This window comes from Pelophylax lessonae (genome assembly GCF_965119305.1).
Source record: "Pelophylax lessonae genome assembly, chromosome: 6".
NCBI lineage: Eukaryota > Metazoa > Chordata > Amphibia > Anura > Ranidae > Pelophylax > Pelophylax lessonae.
Window position 1 is genome coordinate 209,982,992 of NC_138773.1, and position 26,331 is coordinate 210,009,322.

The following is a 26,331-nucleotide window of genomic DNA, read 5'->3' on the forward strand; positions in this document are numbered from 1 at the left end:
GTGCAGTTCCCTTTATATCACAGTGTCGCTTTACATCACAGCTCCCCCATCACAATGCCGCTTTCAGTCATGCCCCACCATCACAGTGCTCCTTGCAGGTATCCCCCCCATCACAGTACTCCTTGCAGTTATGACCTCCCCCATCACAGTGCCCCTTGCAGTTATGACCTCCCCCATCACAGTGCCCCTTGCAATCATACCGCCCCCCCCCCCCACCTTTCCTCTTTTACATCACAGTGCCCCTTTCAATCTCTGCCTCCCCTGCGCAGTCCTACTTTCGGCAGGGCAGAGGCAGTAATCAGCCTGTGTGTCCTCTCCCAGGTCTCCTGCCTGGCCGATGATGTCATCCTATTGGCAGGGTGTGGGAGGAGCTGCAGATCTGGATTGAGTGTAGAAGCTGTCCAACTTTATATGCTTGGTAATATGAAAATACTCCTGCTCGCTGTCCTGATCTGCAGCTCCTCCTGCCCTGCTGATAGGATGACACTGGCGGCGGGGCAGGAGACCCGGGAGAGTAGACACAGGCTGAGGCAGCACGCCTATCAACAGACTACAAACCAGCCCGGGGTTTGAGGATCCCTGCTCTAACCTATACCTTATCTTACAATCAGTGCTCCTAAAAGAGACATGAAAATGGGATTGACATGCTGCCAAACCCACATGGCCTAATTGGGCACAGAGCATGATCAAAATTGCTGGGAGTAATGTATAATCACTCATTGAGCCCCCATTTTTCCCTTCCTTTTTTATTTATTGCTCTTAGCCTTTATACTGTTTGCTTCCATGACATATTTGACACTTGTCTTGACAGAGGATCTAGGACTGGGGTCAGCAACCCGTGGATTGCGATCGACCTGTCAACTGCGGGGAGGTGACAGGTGGATCGCAATTAGGCCCTTGTCACGTCGACCCACAAGTGCTCCTTCCCCCCCCCCCCCCCACAAACATTTCCCACCCAGCAGCCCACCCTTTGCTGCGGGGAGGGAGATGTCTCTGCAACCTTGGATTTGCTAGCAGCAGATCGAGAGAGGAGGACCGGCGGAATCAGCTGACCCCCCCCAGTACCATGCCCTCCAGAATCCTGTTTCATACCATTCAGACCCCCTGTACCGTGCCCTCCTGACTCCCCACCCCCCCATGTACCGTGCCCTCCTGACCACCCCTGTAGTATGCCCTCCTTACCCCCCAGGACTGTGCCTTCTTAACCCCCAACACTGTGCCCTCCTGACAATTTAGAACCATGCTCCCCTAACCCTCCAGTACCGTGGCCTTTAAACTCCCCAGCCCTTTTGACCCCACAGTGTACCCCCCAGGCCTCCTGTACCATGCTCTTCTGCCCCCCCCCCCCAAGTACTTTGGCCTCCTGACCCTCCAGTACTGTGCCCTTCAGACCCCCAGCCCTCCTGAAACCCCTGTTCCTTACTTACTCTGCTGTGGATTACTCTACAGAAGGTGATATAGCAGTGACTGGCAGGCATTAAGAAGGCATTACTGCTGCCTCCTGATACCTGTTTTGTTTACATTTTTTTTTTTTTTACATGGAACAACAATATTACATTTCAGGACTGCACTGAAAATGCGAGCTAAGTGTTTAGCTCGTGGTTGAATGCAGCCCCATTGATCCCATAAGGCGAGTGTGACAAGGAGGTGCCATCTGTCAATCTCTGCAGCCCAAGTTAAAAATGCAACAGCTGCAAAGCAAAGCATTACGTTCATGAAGCAAAGCATTGCAGCCACAGCATGTGTACAGCCCAGTCAGGCTGTAATGTAAAATGCCAGTGGGAGGCCCGGGGGCTGTAAAACCATTGCTCAGCCTCCTGTTTTAACAGGCCACCAGTGTTAAAGAGCTCTTATGGATTTATGTAAAAATCTAATTAAAACAGCGCTAACACACTAAATAAATAAATTGTTATAAGTGGCAATTAACTTCTATTTAATAAAGTGCAAAGTGTCCAAAATGATGTGCAAATTTGATGCAGCTGCTGTGCATCCAAATAATTCTTGGAGAAAATACTCCAAGTGCAAAGTGTTCAAAATTGTGTGTCCAAATTGTGTACAAATTTGATGCAGCTGCTGTGCATCCAAGTAATTCTTGGAAAAAATGTGAAAGATAAAGTTAAACAGCGCTAGCATCATATAAAGAGTGGCTGGTCTTATGGATTTACAAGAGGTGCCAGTGTAAGTTGGGCAAAATAAATAGAAAAAAAGCAAACTATAATAAGACCCTTCTAGTTTCTGAGAATTAATCAATAGCCCTCTATGAAAGTACAATTGTAGAAACCATACCTAAATAGATTGGAGATATTTAACACAGGAGAAGCTTAACATACCCCAGCAAGCTAAGGAGTATCCTTCACCATCATCTTATTTCCATGGTATTCTGGCCATGCTGTGCCATAAGCCAGAAGAGAACAAGATTCAGTGGGGGTTATTTACTAAAACCGGAGAGTGCAAAATCTGGTGATGCCCTGCATAGAAACCAATCCGCTTCAAGGTTTTATTGTCAAAGCTTAATTGAACAAGCTGAAGTTAGAAGCTGATTGGCTACCATGCACAGCTGTACCAGATTCTGAGTGCTCCAGTTTTAGTACATTTCCCTAAGTATCCAAAGCATTAACATGCCTTTCTGGTCCACAGCTTCTCTCTGGCCTCTTCACCATCCCAGTCTCTAGACTCCATGACTAGGAGAAGCATTGATAGTTACAGCACAAACACTGGAATGAAAGAGCAAGATATGAAGAGTTGAGTTTCCCAACTACTGTAGAAGTGGATGCTGATGTTTCTACATTGATTGCCCTTTTGCTGGGAACTGCTATTTATATCTCATAGGTATCCTGCGTTGGACATGTATTATAATATCTTACCATCAGTCTTAACCCAGCACTATAGCTCAGTGTATTTCTCCTTTAAGGATCCTTCACACCTATGTGAAATTAATATAATAACAAAGCACACAGTTGTTATACTGAGGAATACAATCTCATCACTTGGGGGGGATAGACAACAGTTGTTCTGTCTGCTTACACAAATACGGCTTGGTTCATTCCAGAATTTTTCTCACTTTTTTTTTGCAGGAATGGAATTTCATGAAGACTTGCATAGTCTGGGAACAAAAGAAGGTCTGAAAGGACGAAAACTAAGTAAAGCAATAGAAAGCTTTGCCTGGAACATCACTGTATTGAAGGTAGGTGGGGGCGACGATGTGGCAGCTCATTGCCTTAAAGTGATTGTAAAGTTAATTATTGAGAAAAGTATTTTTGAAGAGATGCTAGCATACATTTTTGCTTACATTTAAAAAAACAACTGGCCTGTAGCTCTTTATTATTCTGTTGATATGCAAGTCACATGACTGCTCTTCCAAGATCTGCAATTTACAGACCTGTAGGTGGGAGGTTACAGAGACGGCCAGACCTCATTGTAGGAAGTTATGTAATGCCAACATGGGTCAGTGTTTCCAAGGTGATGAAACGCAATCATACCGGGCAGCATTGTGACACTTCCCCTTTTCCACAGCAAAGTCCAGCGACGTTGCTGGCAGTCAATGAAGGAGGAATGGCCAGGAGGGAGACGTGGCTTTAACCTGACCACGGAAGATACAAGCACGCTGTGCAAGCATACAGCATGCTTGTATCTAAATGTATGATGACGTAAACTGATCACGCTAGCATGGATCAGCTTCCATGTTAGCGTGGTCAGTTTGATGACAGGAAGCTGCAGCATCAACCAGGTAATCAAGAATCTCTTCTAGCACAATTAACACATTGTTATTAAATGGATCGAAATGTCCTAAAGGGACAGATCCATGATTTTTTTATTTTAAGGTTTATAAACACTTTAAAGAGGAAGTAAACTCCCCTTGTGTGTTTGTACCTATTGGTAAGCCTTTAATAAGGCTTACCTATAGGTACTGTAAATATCTCCTAAACTTGCACCGTTTAGGGGATATTTACAGTACCTATAAACTTGCACCGTTTAGGAGAAATTTACTGTATACTGCGCCGATTACATCATCAAGGCATTGTGCTCTGAAGGAACGGCTGTCTGTGCCATTTTGTCAGGGCCTATGCCGTGACCGGTGGCTCCCGCGCGCATTTGCAGGAGTGATGTCATCACTGCTCCAGCCAGTCACAGCGCCGGAGCTCGTGAACCCGGAAAAAACACCCGGGGAAGATGTCGGCCATGTCAGCGGTATTGCGAGGGCTTTGTTCTAGAGTAAGTATTTCATAATGAGCTAGTATGTAATGCCTTTGTCTTACAGGGTTTTTGTCTTTTTTTTTGTTTTTTTTTTAACTGGGTTTACAACCTCTGAATATTTAGTGAAATTGCCAAATTTGAACTAGAATAAATGGCCAATGCCCGTATATAATCAATACTACTTTTTTCAGCAGATATACAAAGTGTAATGTAAATTTCCTGTACTTGTACTTTCCTGTACTTGTGAGCCTCATTCGTTTTCTAAGGAGATGATAGGAACGTCTGTCAATGTGTGTGCAATACATGTTCATATTTGAAACTATAGAACACCGGTGACTTTAGAATCAGGGGTTGGCTACAACAGACATACCTTTGGCTACAACAGACATACCTTTTTAGGTGCGAAAAAGAGATGGATTAGGTATTCTGGAGGGAAATATCAACGAAGAGTTGATCTTCCAGCTTTTTTAGGCAGTTCTGGTAACCTAAGAGAAAGACACAACTCATGAAGTGCTATTATCGTGAGCGTATAAGAGTGGTGGAACCATTTTAGGTAGCAGAGAAATGGCTAGTTATGAAGGCACATAAACATAGCTTTAAAATGTGAAACATCTTGAGTGGTACAGGTAGGGAGGGGAAATTTCAACCGCTGTGGCCAGTTATGGAGCAGTGAAATAAATGTTTCCTCAAGAGATATAGATTTCTGATGCAACCTACTATTGGTGGACCCATGCAATGTTTTTCGATATCTGTTTTTTTTTAATACGATGTTAAAGTACAAGGTGAATATAAGGAGAACCACATTATTATCAACAATTTGGAGTGATAATTACATCCCTCAATAATGCATATCATGCTGTTTTAGGGCATTTAAAATACAGCTACTTTTTTACTCTTATCATGACACTTCATAAGACACATTATCAGTCACTTTAATAGGACACTCCCACCATATGTTATTGATAGTACCTATAGCATTACATAATGAGAGTAAACTAATAAAGAGCATTCAGAATATGACCCTCTAAAAAGGTCTACATTTAGACCTTGGGGGGCCCAGGGCACTTCAGGTACAGAGGGACCCTCATTCACAGAACTGGTTTACATTCTCAATGAAAAATTTTTCAAAATGCATGACACAACATCATTCTGGTGGTCACACATGCATATGCATGCACGCAGTCAACCTTCCTTGAAAGCTTAAGTGATGTGTGGTTCACTTGAGCTGCCAAAATTTGCTTTAAAAAGGATACAATATACCAGTCCAGAGTAAAACCTGAGGACCAGAGGATGGCAGGCAAAATATTACTTCTCAAGATACGTTTAAAAAAGAGAGGATTTTATTTATTAGTGTATATTTTATATTATTGTATTATTATTTATTTTTTATTTTAGATAATTTTTTTTTATTGTTTTATATATTTTTTAAAGATTGGGGGGGCACTGTGAGAGGGACTGCGGTAGTAGCCCCGTTTATCCCCTCATGAATCCAGCACTGCCTTTAAAAGTAAAGCAAATATAATAATACCTTTAACTAATGGGATTCTATAGATATATTTTAAAATAAAGTTAACGTTTTGAGTGAGTGTTTGTGCATACATTTTCCATCAAACTTTAAATCTGTATTGAGTTTTTAGAAGACACAAAGCAAGGGAAACATTTAAGGCAAATTAATGCAAATAATGCATCCTTACTGAATATTTACTTCCATTTTGGCAAAGCACACGTAATGGAAGCATTTCTGTGTAATTTTGAAAGCATCTGGCTGATATTTTATTAGTTTTAATTTAATGTCTAAGCAGTGTATAACATTCACTTTTTGAGAAGAGGTTCCCAAGGGAGCAGTTAACTGTTGGATATCATTATTATCTGCAGTATGTATTTTACCTTTCCAACTCAGAATGGCAGCGTATAATAGTTAGACAGTATAAAGAGAGATCTGTAAAAGCATTTATTCCTGACATTTGAATACTGCAATTTATTGATGTGTGACAGACTCATTTCTGTTAAGGACACACTTTTCAATCAGTTGAGATTCTCTATTATAATGTAGAATTTTGTAAATTGAAGGCAGCATTCCTTGGTCTGATATCAATCTGCATTTTTTTTTTCCATAAGTGAATAAGAGAAGTTTTTTAATGTTTGTTTTATATATATATATACAGTGGGTACGGAAAGTATTCAGACCCCCTTAAATTTTTCACTCTTTGTTATATTGCAGCCATTTGCTAAAATCGTTTAGGTTCATTCTTCTTCCTCATGAATGTACACATAGCACCCCATACTGACAGAAAAACACAGAATTGTTGACATTGTTGCAGATTTATTAAAAAAGAAAAACTGAAATATCACATGGTCCTAAGTATTCAGACCCTTTGCTCAGTATTTAGTAGAAGCCCCCTTTTGATCTAATACAGCCAGGAGTCTTTTTGGGAAAGATGCAACAAGTCTTTCACACCTGGATTTGGGGATCCTCTGCCATTCCTCCTTGCAGATCCTCTCCAGTTCTGTCAGGTTGGATAGTAGACGTTGGTGGACAGCCATTTTTAGGTCTCTCCAGAGATGCTCAATTGGGTTTAAGTCAGGGCTCTGGCTGGGCCATTCAAGAACAGTCACGGAGTTGTTGTGAAGCCACTCCTTCGTTATTTTAGCTGTGTGCTTAGGGTCATTGTCTTGTTGGAAGGTAAACCTTCGGCCCAGTCTGAGGTCCAGAGCACTCTGGAGAAGGTTTTTGTCCAGAATATCCCTGTACTTGGCCGCATTCATCTTTCCCTCGATTGCAACCAGTCGTCCTGTCCCTGCAGCTGAAAAAAACCCCCACAGCATGATGCTGCCACCACCATGCTTCACTGTTGGGACTGTATTGGACAGGTGATGAGCAGTGCCTGGTTTTCTCCACACATACCGCTTAGAATTAAGGCCAAAAAGTTCTATTTTGGTCTCATCAGACCAGAGAATCTTATTTCTCACCTTTTTGGAGTCCTTCAGGTGTTTTTTAGCAAACTCCATGCGGGCTTTCATGTGTCTTACACTGAGGAGAGGCTTCCGTCGGGCCACTCTGCCATAAAGCCCCGACTGGTGGAGGGCTGCAGTGATGGTTGACTTTCTACAACTTTCTCCCATCTCCTGACTGCATCTCTGGAGCTCAGCCACAGTGATCTTTGGGTTCTTCTTTACCTCTCTCACCAAGGCTCTTCTCCCCCGATAGCTCAGTTTGGCCGGACGGCCAGCTCTAGGAAGGGTTCTGGTCGCCCCAAACGTCTTCCATTTGAGGATTATGGAGGCCACTGTGCTCTTAGAAACCTTAAGTGCAGCAGAAATCTTTTTGTAACCTTGGCCAGATCTGTGCCTTGCCACAATTCTGTCTCTGAGCTCTTCAGACAGTTCCTTTGACTTCATGATTCTCATTTGCTCTGACATGCATTGTGATCTGGAAGGTCTTATATAGACAGGTGTGTGGCTTTCCTAATCAAGTCCAATCAGTATAATCAAACACGGCTGGACTCAAATGAAGGTGTAGAACCATCTCAAGGATGATCAGAAGAAATGGAAAGCACCTGAGTTAAATATATGAGTGTCACATCAAAGGGTCTGAATACTTAGGACCATGTGATATTTCAGTTTTTCTTTTTTAATAAATCTGCAACAATGTCAACAATTCTGTGATTTTCTGTCAGTATGGGGTGCTATGTGTACATTCATGAGGAAGAAGAATGAACTTAAATGATTTTAGCAAATGGCTGCAATATAACAAAGAGTGAAAAATTTAAGGGGGTCTGAATACTTTCCGTACCCACTGTATATACTGTATGCAATATATATATATGTATGTATGTAGATCATGTGGTCTATTTCGTCTCGACAGACCTGCTTTAGCTCATCCCACTGTTTTGTATATATAAAGACATAAGTAATGTAGATTTATATGAATGGAAATGCATACCAGGTTTATTTATATTGAATGCTATAACACTTTCCCATATTAAATAAATACAAGACTATTTAAACAGAAATTAGCAGTGACAATGATTGTGGAATACATACGTCTTGCCTTATGTATGATATATATATATATATATATATATATATATATATTTTTTTTTTTTTTTTTTATTTAGTTAGAGTTGAACTTCAGACAAAACTCTTGTTTCACTCTTTGAATAGAATAGGGAAGTATTAGAATTTCTAACATATTTTTATTGCTTTCTTTGTTTCGATAGGGGGTAAGCAGTGGCGTATTTAAATTTTGTGCTGCCCTAGGCCTGACTAAACTTGTGCACCCCCTAATTTTAAATATGACCTTCCTGTAAAAGCCACACCCCTTCCTGTTTAAGACCACAACCACAGTCTATCAGTGCAGCCTCATCAGTTCCCATAAGTTCAGCCTCATTAGTGCCCATCAGCGCAGCCTATCAGTGCTGCCTCATTAGTGCAGTTTATCAGTACCCACCATTGCCGCCTCATCAGTGGCCATCAGAGCAGCATATTAGTGCCCACCAGTACAGTCTATTAGCGCCCATCAGTGCAGCATATGAGTGCCCATCAGTGCCTGGGGGCAGAGGAGAGTAGGCGGAGCAGTTGGCTGCAGTGCCACACTTATTAGCATTGGCAGCCGTCGGGCCAGTTGTATCAAGTGTGGTCGGCGGCCTGCAGTCTGCCTGAATGTCCTGACCGGCCGGTATTATCCTGGTAGGTAGCAGTGTGACCGATTTGCTTCCTGGACCCTGCCCTCCGGCCCAATTCACCACATAAGACTGGCACTATACAAAATGTGTAGCGCAAGCCAGCGGGGACCCTTTTCGTGCCAGGAGGAGGCTGTTTATTTTTTCGTGCAGGGTGCAGCTTTTTGCTGCCCCCCTGCAAAGTGCCGCCCTAGGCCTGGGCCTTGTTGGCCTAGGCCAAGATACAGCACTGGGGGTAAGTCACCCTCAGCTTAATGGGAACCCTTACTCATAAAATGGACTGCCCAACTGCTGTAAACACCTTTTAATTGTGTGTGTGGGCTGCTACTTTCTTATCCCTATAATAATAATACAGGTCACAAATATATGGGTGAACAGGAGTTTGAAGATGGCAGTGTGGAAGGAGAGCAATGCAAGGAGAACTTTTTTTATTCTCAGGGACATTTGATAGAAAGGCTACATTTAGCTTTAGCAAGGTAGGGTAACGTTTCCCTTAAGTGCTTTCAACTGCTGTCTTTGGGGTACAAATGAGGGCAAATCTGAAATTTTTTAGTTTACAGAAATATATAATAGATAATAGACCAGCCCTATTAAGCCCACAGTGTGAGAGGAGCACTTATAAAACCAAATATAAAAAAAGGTATAAAAACTGATTTTGGGGAGTTGGAGAATCAAAAAAAAAAACACACAATAATGATAGTAAATGTTTCAGGTGTATATAGATACACAGTCCATGGGATAAAGTCTTTGTAGAGATGGATGGCTGGGTAGCCGCTGGCTCTATCAGAGCTAGGAGGAGACTCTGTGCATGGTAGACAATCAAAAAAGAGAGAACAGAGCAGCGCCATCTGAGTGTAACATAGAAACATAGAATGTGTCGGCAGATAAGAACCATTTGGCCCATCTAGTCTGCCCAATATATCTGAATCCTATGAATAGTCCCTGGCCCTATCTTATATGAAGGATAGCCTTATGCCTATCCCATGCATGCTTAAACTCCTTCACTGTATTTGCAGCTACCACTTCTGCAGGAAGGTTATTCCATGCATCCACTACTCTCTCAGTAAAGTAATACTTCCTCATATTACTTTTAAACCTTTGCCCCTCTAATTTAAAACTGTGTCCTCTTGTGGTAGTTTTTCTTCTTTTAAATATGCTCTCCTCCTTTACCGAGTTGATTCCCTTTATGTATTTAAAAGTTTCTATCATATCCCCTCTGTCTCTTCTTTCTTCCAAGCTATACATGTTAAGGTCCTTTTAACCTTTCCTGGTAAGTTTTTTTCCTGCAATCCATGTACTAGTTTAGTAGCTCTTCTCTGAACTCTCTCTAGAGTATCTATATCCTTCTGGAGATATGGCCTCCAGTACTGCACACAATACTCCAAGTGAGGTCTCACCAGTGTTCTGTACAGCGGCATAAGCACTTCTCTCTTTCTACTGCTTATACGTCTCCCTATACATCCAAGCATTCTGCTGGCATTTCGTGCTGCTCTATTACATTGTCTTCCCACCTTTACGTCTTCGGAAATAATTACTCCTAAATCCCTTTCCTCAGATACTGAGGTCAGGACTGTGTCAAATATTCTATATTCTGCCCTTGGGTTTTTACACCCCAGGTGCATTATCTTGCATTTATCCACATTAAATTTCAGTTGCCAGAGTTCTGACCATTCTTCTAGTTTTCCTAAATCCTTTTCCATTTGGCGTTTCCCTCCAGGAACATCAACCCTGTTACATATCTTTGTGTCATCAGCAAAAAGACAAACCTTACCATCGAGGCCTTTTGCAATATCACTTATGAAGATATTAAACAAAATTGGTCCCAGTACAGATCCCTGAGGTACCCCACTGGTAACATGACCTTGTTCTGAATGTTCTCCATTGACTACAACCCTCTGTTGTCTGTCACTCAGCCACTGCCTAATCCACTCAACAATATGGGAGTCCATGCTCAATGACTGCAGTTTATTGATAAGTCTTCTATGTGGGACAGTGTCAAAAGCCTTACTAAAATCTAGATATGCAATGTCTACTGCACCTCCACCGTCTATTATTTTAGTCACCCAGTCAAAAAAATCTATAAGATTTGTTTGACATGATCTCCCTGAAGTAAACCCATGTTGATTTTCATCTTGCAATCCATGGGATTTAAGATGTTCCACAATCCTATCCTTTAATAGGGTTTCCATTAATTTGCCTACTATTGATGTCAGACTCACTGGTCTATAGTTGCTCGATTCCTCCCTACTACCTTTCTTGTGAATGGGCACGACATTTGCCAATTTCCAATCTTCCAGGACGACTCCTGTTACTAATGATTGGTTAAATAAATCTGTTAATGGTTTTGCCAGCTCACCACTAAGCTCTTTTAATAACTTTGGGTGTATCTCATCAGGACCCTGTGACTTATTTGTCTTCACTTTAGACAGCAATCTTAGAACGTCTTCCTCTGTAAAGACACATGCATCAAACGATTCATTAGTCATCCTTTCAAGTGGAGGTCCTTCTCCTTCTTTTTCTTCTGTAAAAACTGAACAGAAGTATTCATTAAGGCAGTCGGCTAGCCCTTTATTCTGTTCTACATACCTTCCGTCCTTTGTTTTTAATTTAGTTATTCCTTGTTTTAATTTCCTTTTTTCATTTATATATCTGAAGAATGTCTTATCCCCCTTTTTTATAGACTGAGCTAGTTTTTCTTCTGCCTGCGCTTTAGAAGTTCTTATAACTTGCTTGGCCTCTTTCTGCCTAATCTTGTAGATTTCCTTATCTTCATTGCTCTGGGTTTTTTTATAATTACAAAATGCTAGCTTTTTATTTTTAATGATTTGGGCCACTTGTGCTGAGTACCACAGTGGTCTCTTCCTTTTTTTGCTTTTACTGACAAGTCTAATGCAATTTTCTGTTGCCTTCAATAATGCACCTTTTAAGTAGTCCCATTTCTCCTGGACTCCATGTAATCCGTACCAGTCTGATAAGGACTCATTTATGACTAATTTCATTTTTGAAAAGTCTGTTTTTCTAAAATCTAAAACTTTTGTTTTTGTGTGGTGTGACTCTTTCACAGTTCTTATATTAAACCACACTGACTGGTGATCACTAGATCCCAAGGTTTCGCCTACAATGACATCATATACCGAATCCCCATTTGTGAATACCAAATCCAAAATGGCCTCCCTCCGGGTTGGCTCCTCAACCACTTGTTGCAGAGACAACCCCAGTAGGGAATTTAGAATATCTGTACTCCTGGTAGAACTTGCTATTTTGGTTTTCCAGTTTATATCTGGAAGATTGAAATCTCCCATAATGATAACTTCTCCTTTCATTGTCATTTTAGCTATTTCTTCAACTAGTAGATCATCTAGTTCTTTGACTTGACCAGGTGGTCTATATATCACACCTACACGAGTTACTGCATGATTAGCAAACTGCAACGTAACCCAAACTGACTCTATGTTGGCCTCACCAACTTGTATTAGGTTAGATTTAATGCTATCTTTCACATACAGGGCCACTCCTCCTCCTTTCTTGCCTTCTCTGTCTCTTCTGTATAAAGAGTACCCTGGTATGGTTATGTCCCAGTCATTTCTTTCATTAAACCATGTCTCCGTAACAGCCACTAAATCTACATTCTCAGATGCCATTATTGACCCAAGTTCATTGATTTTTTTACCTAAACTGCGAGCATTTGTAGACAGGACTCTGAGCTTATCATTTCTTAACCTCTGTGCTTCTGACCTGTTCTGGCATTGTTTCGGGGGGCAATTGGACTCTTGTAATTCCACTCTTTTGACCCCCCTTCCTAGTTTAAATACTCTTTCGCAAATTCTTGGAGTTGTTCACTAAGTACATTTGTTCCTTTGAGAGAAAGATGCAAACCAATTTTTTTTGTACAGTTCCTTTCTATTCCAAGTAGAGCTATCATGAGAAACAAAGCCAAATCCTTGCTCTTGACGCCATTTACTAAGCCCAATGTTGAACTCCTTTATGCGCCTCTGCCTATCATTCTGAACATTATGCACAGGCAGAACTTCAGAAAATGAAATGGTGGATGCAAAATCCTGTACGTCATTACCAAGTGTGATAAAAGATTTTTTCACCTCTGACACTTCATTGCAAGCCAGGTCATTTGTCCCTAGATGGACAAGAACATCCACGTCCCCTTCCTGCTTTGCTTGCTTAACAATATTAATAATACGTCTTCTATCTCGTCTAGCAGTAGCACCAGGGAGACATCTCACAAAACCATTTTCTTTAAGCTCCACACTTCTTATGATTGAATCACCCAGCAACAGCTGCTTCCTTTGAGACTTCACTTTATCTTTTTTGTCCTTGGCTGCAGTCTTGCATACATTAGACATAGGAGTCGATGGTTTCTCACCCTCTGTGCTTGAGTCCATATCCATGTTGTCCTTACATTCTGAGAGTGCTGCAAATGAATTTTGGAGAACCACCGACTGTGGGACATGTCTTCTATCCACCACTTTAAGTCTTCCAGAACCTACAGTAACCCATCTGCCATTTCTGGGGGTCCTCTGTGGCAGTGGCATTGCAGCAGTCCCAGCTGGAGTTTGTTTAACAGATAATTTAAATATCTCTGATTTCAAAAATGCAATTTCCTGCTGCAGTAAGGAGAATTGTCTACAGATCTGACAGCATCCGAATCTCCAAAGAGTGGAACATGAAATAAATGCACAACAATTCCTGCACTGAACCAAGTCTGCCATTTTAAAGAGGAGAAAAAAAAAATAAGAAAATTTGTAAATTTAAGTCAAACAAATCTTACCTTTTTTTTTTTTTTTTTTCCACCTTCCAGCCTACCTCCTGACTATCTCCTGCAATATCTCTTCACTGTACTTAAAATGTTGCACTTGAATGGAGTACTTGCAGCTAATGAATAAGGCCAGCTAATGAGTATGTCTATATATATATACACTCACTCCTTCACAGCTCCTCCCCCAGCAACAAATCTAACACCTTAATGAGCTGGTCTCATTAGCAAATGCACAATAGCAGACACCTGACCAAATTCCTTTCCTCTTCTCAAGCAATGGTCAGCAAAAAGAAACACAGATGAGTTGGTTGCAAACTCCAAGCCAATCTCTTTCAGTATCTCTTCAATCTCTTCAGTCTCCTGCAATATCTCTTCACTGTACTTAAAATGTTGTACTTGAATGGAGTACTTGCAGCTAATGAATTAGGCCAGCTAATGAGTATGTCTATATATATATATACACTCACTCCTTCACAGCTCCTCCCCCTGCAACAAATCTAACACCTTAATGAGCTGGTCTCATTAGCAAATGCACAATAGCAGACACCTGACCAAATTCCTTTCCTCTTCTCAAGCAATGGTCAGCAAAAAGAAACACAGATGAGTTGGTTGCAAACTCCAAGCCAATCTCTTTCAGTATCTCTTCAATCTCTTCAGTCTCCTGCAATATCTCTTCACTGTACTTAAAATGTTGTACTTGAATGGAGTACTTGCAGATAATGAAGTATTTAAAATGATCCTTTATTGGCATAAAAGGTAATGCACTCAGATGAGTAATAGAAAAGCAGGCTTTACAGTAAGTCATCCGATCTGCTGCAGGGGAGGAAGGAGAGGTGTAGACAGCCCTGGGTCCCGGCTGTGTCAGTGGCTTCTGGCACTTCCTGGTGTCCTGGCGGCATCACAGCTTCTCCCTCGTCACATCCGGCGGAAGCGGGGCGGGGCTAGCTTTCGCCGGATGTGACGAGGGAGAAGCTGTGACGCCACCAGGACACCAGGAAGTGCCAGAAGCCACTGACACAGCCGGGACCCAGGGCTGTCTATAGCTCTCCGCCTCCCCTGCAGCAGATCGGATGACTTACTGTAAAGCTTGCTTTTCTATTCGTGCGAGTGCATTACCTTTTATGCCAATAAAGGATCGTTTTAAATACTACACTCAGGTGGCTTTGCTCTGTTCTCTCTTTTTTGATATTTTTTAGTTATCTGTCATCAGAAAAGGTGTACTGGGAAGGTCTTCCAGTGGGAATACCTGTTACAGGCACATCAGTCAAAAACTGGATTTCTCTATCGCTCATTGACAGACGTAGTCCTCGGTGATAAAGCACCTTCGGGTTATGTTGCCTCCACAGGAGCAGGACTAGACAGGAAATAAAAATGCTCTGGCCACACCCCAGGGGCAGTCCCCGAGGGTATATCCTCTCTCTCTCCGCCACAGCAAATCAGTTTTTTTCTGTCTAGTCAGGAGTAAGGACCTAGATACCTTGCTGGGATCTTCGGTCCTGGCAAGATTTTTTTCTTAAAAAGATTTTTTAGACAGCTTTTTTCTCCAGTGTTCCTGTGAGATCTTCAAGCAAGAAAGCTGAACTGGGCGACGGGCTGGATGTTGAGATCCGGTGGTCACCCCAGTTCAGCCTACGAGCGCGTGCAGGCCATAGCTCCGCGCTGGGTCGGCCGCGACATAGTCCCACTGGGGGACTGACCCCGCGAGTTAAACGTCTCGCTGAAACGCCAAGGACCATGAGTCACGGCGTCCGTATTGGTCGACAGCCCTCCCGTCCCGGTGGAGAGGGGTACTGTCAGGAGTTGGTGCCCGCCTGGTTCCGGTATGGTGAGTAGTATGTTCCCCCTTTTCCCCTGACGGGTCTTGTGGTGAACGCGGGCCCCTCTCTGTATGGTAAGATAGAGTCCCCCTCTATCCTATAACATGGCACAGATCCCCCTACTTTGAGTGTGATTTTATGTGCAAAGAGCCAGGAGGCTTGGTTTGGGAGCTAACAATCTAATTGTATACATGTTAAAAAGATTGTAATCAGTGGCAGTCTGGGAATCTTACTATGATAATAATAAAGTACCTACCAGTCAGAAGCCACGGACATGTAGACTGCCTTCCTAGTCAAATCTCCAGCTATAGCAGGCCTTCCGAACGGCCATGCGGTCCGCCAACCACGCCAAATCCCCATGCAGAGAAGGTGTTGTGTGCTCTGCAGCACACCGCTATTCGGTACAGGCCGCCGCCATTTTTTCTCCTGGATCGCACGAGCCGCCATTTTGGCGTAGCCTCGTGTCTCCAGCATGGGGGCGGCCATGTTTGAGGTGATCCAAACACCTCGTGGAGCTAGGGGAGGCGCCGGAAGGCGTGCAGAGGGGCGGAGCCGCCTCCTTTCTTCCTGGGCAGCCAGCCAAAAGACTTCCTGTTTGTGAAGACAGCGCTGTAACCTGTTGCAGTTAAACTCTGAGCATCAAGTGGTGAGCCTGGGGGTCTATCTCTCTCTCTCTCGATCGATAGGGATCCCTAGCAGGTAACACTAAGGGGCTTTTGTGGCGCTGGGGGTCTGAAAAAAAAAAAAAAAAAGTTTTTTATTTTTGTATTATCCGGGAAGTTACTGGAATAATCATGGACCCTGCCACACAAATTCCCCCACCTGTTTCCCTCGAGGGGGCCACGGGACCCGCCGGTGCACAGAGTATGGATGCATTTACAGCAGTTTTGGAGTCTTTGGTGGCTCGGGTGGAGGCAGCCTGTCAGGGACGGGGGTCAAGGAAGCGACCCCTGCCTACCCCTATATTATCTGACACCTCTGACTCAGATTCAGAGATGGTCACTGCAGCTGCAGGTCCCTCTGCATGGCTGTTACCTCAGGTAAAGCTCCCTCAGACAGTGAGGAGGACGTTCCTTCTCCCGCTATAATTCAGGAAGAAGCATTGGTGGACGCACTAGTTGTGGCAGTGCGGGAAACCTTAAGACTTGAGGTTTTACCAGCAGAGGCAACTGAAACAGAGATTCCCTTTGGTACTAACAAGCCCATCAAAACGGTGAAGGTTTTTCCTGTACCCAAGTGTTTTGGTAATAAAATTAAAGGAGAATGGGAGCATTCTAAGCGTACCTTTACGATTTCCAAGCGTATTGCTAGACGCTATCCATTTGAGGAATCCTTCATTAAGAAATGGACGGTACCACCAGTAGTGGATCCACCTATTTCCAGGCTGAATAAAGCCACGGTTATCCCAGTGGAGGACACTAAGTCCTTTAAGGATCCGGTGGATCGGAAGATGGAAGCAGAGTCCCGCACTATCTTCTCTCTGATAGGGTCAGCATTTAGACCAGTTATTGTTATTGGTCTAGTTCCCCAGACACTTACGGAATGGGCGAGATTGGTACGCCAAGACCTTAGGGGAAAAGATATTCCCCAGGAAACATCTGATTTGATGGAACAGATTATACAAGGGCTACAGTTTATCTGTGACGCAGCCTTGGACACTACTCCCCTATTAGGGCATGCATCTATGTCAGCGGTAATGCTGTGGTTAAAATGCTGGTCAGCTGACCTAGGTTCCAAAAAGACCTTGACGAATCTCCCCTTTCAGGGGAATCGTCTATTTGGGGCCACCCTAGATGAAATTATTAAGGATGCCACTGGGGGCAAGAGCACTTTCTTGCCACAGGCTGCTAAAGCTAAGGGACCTCGCAACAAGCGAGGACCTTTCTTTACCGCCCATAAAGGGTACGTACGCCCGGCTGGAACAAGCGGGAAAGGCAAGACTCCTCCAGGAGGGTTCAAGAAAGGCTGGTCGGACAAACAGAGGACCGACTCAGCCAAACCCGAAGCAAAGGATTACACAGCCTGAAGGTGCGCCCCCACCCGGGTTGAGGGTGGGGGGACGTTGTCACCGGTATTCAGGATATTAGATCGAGCATCGACTACCACTACCGGGGCGATTCTTCCCTTCCAACATTTAAGTACTACAGGGAGCGGTAGTCACCGTTCCCTGAATAGATCTTTTCCTTTACCTTTTCCTAAGATTAGTCTCTATTCTCCACAGGAATCGGATCTGGTTGACCAGACAGACCAAGAAGCCTCTAGCCGGGTGACTTCGGTCCCTGAGGTTCAACCAGAAAAGATCACCCTTCCTGATAGGAATCAGGTATCTGATAAATGTGTGGGAACAGAAAACGACCAGACTTTCTCGGATGGTCGGGGCCAGATAGCTCTAGGGACGCCTGGTTCTAGGCTGGCCTCGTCAAGCCGGCCTGGCCGACTTGGACATGCTAGTCGCAGACGTTCCGTGGGAACTTCGTCTCAGGGAATGTCTGTGGTCTCTAGGACCAATTTACCATTGTGCTTTACAGTCGCTGGTTTTAATGGCCTGGCCATTGAGACCCAAGTACTGAAGGACAGAGGGTTGTCAGATTCAGTCATTCCTACCCTTATTAAAGCAAGGAAAGCGACTTCCAGCAAGGTCTATTATCACACATGGAAGACTTATATTGCGTGGTGCGAATCTTTAGGATTTCCTCCACGTACCTATTCGGTGACTCGAATATTGGCTTTTTTGCAAAAAGGGGTTGAGCAGAAACTAGCCTTGAAAACCATCAAGGGTCAAGTTTCAGCATTAGCAATCTTCTTTCAGAAACCTTTAGCTACCAAGTCCTTGGTGCGGAATTTCATCCAGGGGGTGCGGCACCTGGCTCCACCAGTCCGCGCGCCCTTACCGCCCTGGGATCTTAATTTAGTTTTGTCGGTTCTACAGGAACCTCCCTTTGAAAACATCAGAGAAATTCCCTTGCTTACTTTATCCCAGAAGGTGGCCTTCTTGGTGGCTATCACTTCTGCTCGCAGGGTGTCAGAACTGGCTGCATTATCATGCCAGTCCCCATACTTAGTGATTCATAGGGATAAGGTAGTACTTCATCCTAAGCCATCCTTTCTTCCTAAGGTGGTTTCAGATTTTCATCTGAATGAAGATATTGTACTACCTTCCTTGTGTCCTCAGCCCAATCATCATCGGGAACATGCGTTGCATTCCTTGGATGTGGTTCGGGCAATCAGGGTATACCTGAAAGCTTCGGAATCATTCCGTAAGACGGATTCACTTTTTGTGATCACGGATGGCCCCAGAAAGGGGTTGCCTGCATCTGCCGCGACCATTGCCAAATGGATTAGACAGACGGTGGTACAGGCTTATTCTATTAAGGGTCAGAGTCCTCCGTTCCCTGTTAGGGCGCACTCCACTCGAGCGCTCAGTACTTCCTGGGCCTTTCGCCATCAGGCGTCAGTGGTCCAGGTATGTAAGGCGGCCACCTGGTCGTCGGTACATACCTTTACAAAATTCTATAAAATTGATGTGATGGCATCGGCGGATGCCTCATTTGGCCGCAAGGTTTTGCAGGCCGCAATTTGAGGAGACCGGTGGTCTACCTCGAGGGTTTTTTTCTGTTTGAAAAATTTATTTTTGTTGAGTCTCATCATTAAGGATGAGCATTGTAAACTTCTAGTTGGCACCGGTTGGGCCTTCTAGATTGGGATTTGATTTCCATTTTCCCACCCCTCATTTGTGATACTGCTCTGGGACTTCCCGAAGGTGCTGTATCACCGAGGACTACGTCTGTCAATGAGCGATAGAGAAAAATGGATTTTTGTAAAATCTTACCGTAAAATCCTTTTCTCTTAGCTCATTGACAGACGTAGTCCCCGCCCCTCTGTTTTTGAGTTGGGTTGGGTTAAATTCTCTAAGCACTGCTTTTGTGACATAACTGATTTGCTGTGGCGGAGAGAGAGAGGATATACCCTCGGGGACTGCCCCTGGGGTGTGGCCAGAGCATTTTTATTTCCTGTCTAGTCCTGCTCCTGTGGAGGCAACATAACCCGAAGGTGCTGTATCACCGAGGACTACGTCTGTCAATGAGCTAAGAGAAAAGGATTTTACGGTAAGATTTTACAAAAATCCATTTTTCTCCTTACATTTAGGAGATTTCCTCATGCAATGTGTTTCATTTCCAGGATACAGACAGCAATAAAAACCTGAAATAAGTTTCTAACCCCAATCCATCTAAAATCAAAAAGAAATGTTTGTCCCCGTAGTTTATTTTCTTTAATTAAATTTAATGGAAATGTCTCACACATGTTTACCATGATGGAATTGGGTTTAAAAAAAAAAAATGGCATTTAAGAAAAAAAATCTAAACAAAATCAAAAAATCCCTCCCTCATCGTCCAGTTTATTATCTCACAAATTATTCTTTAAAGGTCATGCTCCAGACTGGGTGTCCTCTTCATTAAATAACCACAGTCAGAAGATTTGGGAAAACTAACGTCATTGTCTTTATTTTGTGGCTTCTATGAACAGACTAAATGGATCTAATGGATATTTATTTTAGAATATGGGTTTCTGATGGATTCTAATTCTCTAGTTCCCATACTTTGAATAAATATTTCACTAATTCCTTGGAAATATGTATACACCTTTACTACAATGTTTCCCATAAATCAGTAAAAGATTTAACCAATCCGAGCATAAGAACCTGAGCTTGGAAGGAAATCTCACAAAATCCCATGTTCCAGAAATATAATTAATATTATGGAGATGTAATGTCATGTAATGTGACTACGTGATGAAACATATTGTTGGATGAGATCCATGAGGTTTATAGTTTTACTAATGTGTTAAATAGGAATAGCATGGGAGTTAATTAGGCATTAATTTAAAAAAAAGAAAAAGGGCTGGAATAGTTTTATTTTTACCACTATTGGCCTGGATGAACTATTGTCTTCATTAAACTCTACCTACTATGAAAGTAAATGGATGGGATGAATAAAGACCAATATATAATGAGTAACCAAAACAGGTGAAGCACACATAAATCCCCTTGCACCTTCAGTCTCATTGGCTGCAAAAGACTCAGTGTCAATCAGCATGTGTATTGAGAGAGCTAAGCACCTGTATAATACTAAGGGCCCTTTCACACTGCTCTGTAGCAAAATTGCGGTAAAAAACGATTTTGATGTGTTTCAGTAGCATTTCCTGTGCATTTCTGGGTTACCTGCACCAGTGAAAAATGGACACGTGTCTCAAAAACGGAAATAGCGTTGTGATTTTTATTGCAATTTTACCATGATTTCCATTCATTTCAATGGGAAGCTGCGTTTTTAACCTACGCACCAAAAATGCAGCATGCAGGACTTTTAAAAACACACTGCACCTGCACTGCAGGTGCACTCCCCTGCACCTGTAACACAGTATTTAAAGGGAAACCTTTTTCTTGCAAGGCAAAACCGCAGGAAAAACGTATCAGTGTGAAAGAGCCCTCAAGTACTATGAAATCGCATAAACATAGAAATTGTTCTGCAAGCTCGAGGCCCTCTCGCTATTGGGATATCAGGTGTTTCAAGTTCGTATTTTCACAAAGGTTGGGGGGGGGCATCTTTCATAAATAATGAGAAAAAAAGGCAGATATGACCCATGTGCACATGTTCCCATGTGCAGGACGTCTGCTGGAGCATATGTTTAGATGTTTTCTTATCTCTAGCTGCTGGTAAATCGTTCCCTTTTCCAAAAATCATATCTGTGGCAGAATAGAATTTGTGCCTTTTTTTGCAGGTCCACATTCTTGCTGGCAGCTATTCTAATCTTTCCATTGCAGCACAAGTGTCCTATGTAACCAGAATGCTTCTGGCTGTATATGAAGTAAGATCACACTGTTGGCTAGGGTCAGGGTTGTTGGCCAAATACTGGGTCTGATTATATAGAATTTTTTTTAATGTATAGTACATTAATGATCCATGAATTTAAACACTAGCACAGAATCAGGTATTCAGATCAGGAAGGCTAGAAGTCATTTCTTCATACTTCTACATATTTATTTTCTTCGAGTCCTTCCTATATATTTAGTGCATGCTTCAGTGTGAGAGCCACACAACTAGCATTTTTTTGATGGTGGGGTCAGAAATGACAGCTCTTTTTTATGCATTGCCTAGTGCATCCCAGTAGTTACTGTGGCTGTACAACAGATGCTGAATTGATATGAAGCACATAGCCAATCAGCCTTTATAGGAAGAGAGACAATGAATATACTACAAAAAGACAAACAATAAATGGAGTAGATTTGAAAGTGCTAATGCTATCAATTTATGTTTAATGGTACAATGATGTACATATATAGAAAACACTTTTTTATGGATAGAGTAATAAAAAGTTAAAACCCTTGTTAGATTTTTATTGCTGTCTTTGTCATTGCTAGGGAGATTCTCACTATTTGTCCTGGTGACCATTGTCTCTAAAAAACAGAAAGTACGGTATTTGGTAGAATCCAAATGTTAAGCTGTTACCAAAATAGGACTAGGGAGAAATCTTTCAATGTGGACATTTCTTCTAGTGACAACCATCTAGGAAGGAAATTCCTCTCAGTTTGGAACCTGAGGTTAAAGTGATATTAAACACACACTTTAATTTACATTGTCCCTAGTGGGCTGGACTGACTTTTGACTTGATAAAACACAGCGGACCAACACCAGCAGATGACATGGCTCCCCAAATCATCACTGACCTTCGAAACTTCACACTGGACCTCATGCAACTTGGATTCTGTGCCTCTCCACTCTTCCCCCAGACTCTGGGACCACGATTTCCAAATTAAATGCAAAGTTTTCCACACTTCGTGATGATTTGGGGAACCATATAATCTGGTGTTGGTCCCACTGTGTTTTATCAAGTCCAAAGTCAGCACAGCCCTCTTCCAGGAATTTCTAGAGCACTTCCATGCTTCCCTCTGCTGACCAGCTTTATGGAGACACTGATTTCATTTTTCAGCAGTATTTGGCACCTGCCCACACTGCCAAAAGTACCAATAACTGGTTTAATGATCATGGTATCATTGTGCTTGATTGGCCAGCAAACTCGTCTGACCTAAACCCCATAGAGAATCTGTGGGGTATTGTCAAGAGGAAGATGAGAGACACCAGACCCAACAATGCAGATGAACTGAAAGCCACTATCAAAGCAACCTGGTCTTCCATAGCACCTCAGAAGTGCCACAGGCTGATCGCCTCCATGCCATGCCGCATTGATGCAACAATTCATGCAAAAAGACACTTGACCAAGTATTAAGTGCATACTATACTGTACATGGACATACTTTTCCGTAAGCCAACATTTCTGTATTCAAAATCCTTTTTATATTGGTCCTATGTAATATTCTAATTTTCTGAGATACTGAATTTTGGGTTTTCATTAGCCGTAAGCCTTAATCCTCAAAATAAAAAGAATGAAATGTTTGAAATATATCACTCTGTGTGTAACTCTATATAAAATATGAGTTTCACTTTTTGAATTGAATTACTGAAATAAATTAACTTTTTGATGATATTGTATTTTTTTTTAGATGCACCTGTATACTAATATGGTGTGTTGAGCCACTTATAACATTAAACCAAAAGAACAAATTCAGTTTCTTGGTTGGTTAGTAACAGCCAAACACCCTGCCAATGTCTATGTCAACCTACTAATAAAGTATGATGGAAAGCAGATATTGGTGAAATAAAATTGTCATAGAGATGGAATAGGTGATAAAAATTTATAAACTAGTGGAACAAAAAACAGAGCTCTTAAGTGATTCTTCAAACTTCCTTTAAGAGATGTGAGACCAGAAAAGGAGTAAATTGTGGCGCAGTCTTGGCTAGTGACGTCAGACAGTGAGTGTTACTGAAGTAGCATAATATATTGCGGATATGTGTGGACATTGTTGCACAAACACACTATTGGCTCTACTCCCTCTCATTCTTTTTTGCTGCAGTATGCTTCAACTGACTACCTTTTCTCTGCCTGCCTGAAATATTGTGTATCGTGGCAGTACCGAAAGTACAAGAGATAAAAGCAAGTAGAACCTGAAAAGGTACATTGTTAAAAAAATAAAATAAAAACAAATAGCCCTGCTGTCTGATATTTTTGACGTTTGACTTTTACAGTAGTTAAGCATTTTGAGCTTAGAGAACCTTAGTGTTTCAAGTGCTGCTTTATGCGCCTTTAGTCAAACTAGTCGTCTGCCGGAGGCAGCAATGCTAAATATGTCTTTTTTTTCTTTGGGCCATTTATTCTTTTTAACATCCTATGTTTTATGTAGAAAACTGATGTGGCATCCGAGGGAATGTGCCTGCCAACAGATACTACTTAGGGCACAAATACTAAAAGTACCTTGAACTGAATTAATACAAAAGTCATCGCTCTGCAGTGGGAGGAGTCCCTAAGAAGGGATGATAGATGGTAAAGCACAAAAACAACTTTTTTTATATTTGGGAAAAGGAATACAGGTTCATTGATGTTTTTTTCATCTTTGCTCTACTCAAAGTGAATCTGTACCGGCCTAAAAAAAATTCTAACGCAACAACAGCCCTCAAATGCAGGCAAGAACCTGTTTTTCATTTCAAATTCATTCATCTATCCCTATAGAGCCCCAGTGGATTCTAAGCTCAGGCTGCCAGGCTGTATATAGATAATCCACTTCTGCCAAAGTCAGGAATGGTTTCCAACCCTGTAAATTAGCCATCCAATGCCAGAGCTTCTAATCCTAGAAATTCTAGTATTTGACAGCTCTCTGAATAACAGGGTGTGGGCCCTAGTGCCACAAGAGGACAGGGCTTAAAGCGGAGTTCCACTCAAAAGTTTTTTTGGGGGGGTACCTAGTTTTGACAGGTACCCACTCCCACTTCCGCTCGGGCCACTCACATCACAGGTCCTAGAAGATTGCCTGGCCAGTCACGACGCGCAGCGCAACTCGCGCACTGCGAACCCGGCTGTGAAGCGGCAAGCTGTCATAGCCGGGTGCCCACACTAGAGATGCCGGCACCGCGGGGAGAAGACCGAGAGAACCGAGGCTCCCCCCGGCCTCATCGCTGGACCGTGGGATAGGTGAGTATGTGTTTATTAAAATCAGCAGCTACACTTTTTGTAACTGCTGACTTTTAATAAACACAAAAGCCAGTGGAACTCTGCTTTAATCTCCACTGTGGCACATGTCAATTCCCCTTTTGTAGCTTGGACCTAGAATTCATGTTAAAGCGGAGTTCCACCCAAAAGTGGAACTTCCGCTTTAGGTATTTCTAACCCCCTGACATGACACATTTGGCATGTCATTTTTTTTTGGGGGGAGCGGGTACCTAGTTTTGACAGGTACCCTCTCCCACTTCCGCTCGGAGCGCCGCGGCGCCCTGAGCGGAAGTTATCCTCTCCCCCTCCCTCCCTGCAATCTTCTGGGACATGTCAGAGGTCCCAGAAGATTGCCGGCCAATCACGACGCGTAGCGCAACTCGCACATGCGCAGTGCGTACCCGGTTGTGAAGCTGACAACTGTCACAGCCGGGTGCCCACACCAGTGATGCCGGCGCCGCAGAGCAGAGAGGGAGAAGAGCGAGGCTTCGGGCAGCCGCATCGCTGGACTGTTGGACAGGTGAGTGTGTGTTTAGGCTGGAACTCTGCTTTATTATGGAAATTAATATTTAGTATTTCATATTTATCTGACTAAAGTTTAAAAAAGTTTTTAATATATAGTAAATAAAGACAAAAAAAATACTCTTCTATGCCTTTTAAAAGGAAAATTCTATCTCAATCCCGATTATCCTGTGCCATGTGCAGTGTGTGCTTTCTTGTCGCAGCTTTTCTTTCTTGATCCCAATGGCTACTATTACTTAGAATGGAGCCAATTGCACGCTGCAGAGGATTTTAGGAAGGTTCTTTTAATTTCAGTTTTGGACTACATCCTTCAAACAGAATGGAAGTCCTGGCTGGTAGGTACATTTCGTGCACAAAGTTGCTATAGCAGCATCATCATAATGTGCTTTTTGGTAAAGCTGAACTTACACCTTTAGTGCAATCACCTAGACAGAAAGTAAGTAGAATTTCCCCAACTGGGACACAGACAGTAGTAAAAAGCCTAATAATTTCTACTTCTGCTTCAGTTTATTTACTCCTGGGGCATTTATACTTTTCTTAACAAAAAATGTGTTTTATTATTTAGGTGGTGTATGTTATTCCTACTCTGCTAGATGCGTTAACATGCTAAATAACATTATAAGTTAAGTGACTGTCAATGAGAGAGCGTTTTGTGGCCTAGGCTAATTAATCACATTTTCTCAATACTAATGTGATCCCATTGCTGGGCGAATTACAGTAACTAATTACGATTCTTGCTGCAACCGTTTTCTCAGATCTGTAATCCAATCAGTTTTTAAGCCTCTTTGTAAAATAGCACACTGCAGTCTTTTTACCTGATGTGTCTTTAATATTGAAATCAGTTGCATAAAGCCTATTTTAGCAAAGTAAAATGTATACATGAGATATATATATATATATATATATATATATATATATAATGTATACCCACTTCCTCCCATGGGTGTTGGCATACAATGAGGATGCTTGATTGCTTGAAGCACACCAACACATGAAAAGGAAAAAGTGTTTGTGTCAGCATAAAGGGCCAGCCACACTGACGTGCATAAAAAAATGTAGACTTCTTCCTGGAAACCCACAAAGTGCTATAATAAAGAAGAATACAGAGGTTAATCACAGGAATATGAACACAATCTGCAGATGTTGTTAAGGTGCAACTTCAATATTTTATCTGAAACCCTTGTCTTTATAAATACAGTAATACAGTGTTTGGTATATATGGTGCACATTATGCCTCTACTGCATTTAT

General features: G+C 42.4%; 1 protein-coding gene across 1 annotated transcript in view; it reads left to right on the forward strand.

The window, feature by feature from the left end:
• Window positions 1–26,331, forward strand: part of PLCL1 (phospholipase C like 1 (inactive)) — a 472,369-nt gene that overhangs the window by 387,279 nt on the left and 58,759 nt on the right. The window contains 1 exon segment of the mRNA XM_082261768.1: window positions 3,075–3,184. Coding sequence (XP_082117894.1) covers window positions 3,075–3,184 — 110 coding nt within the window.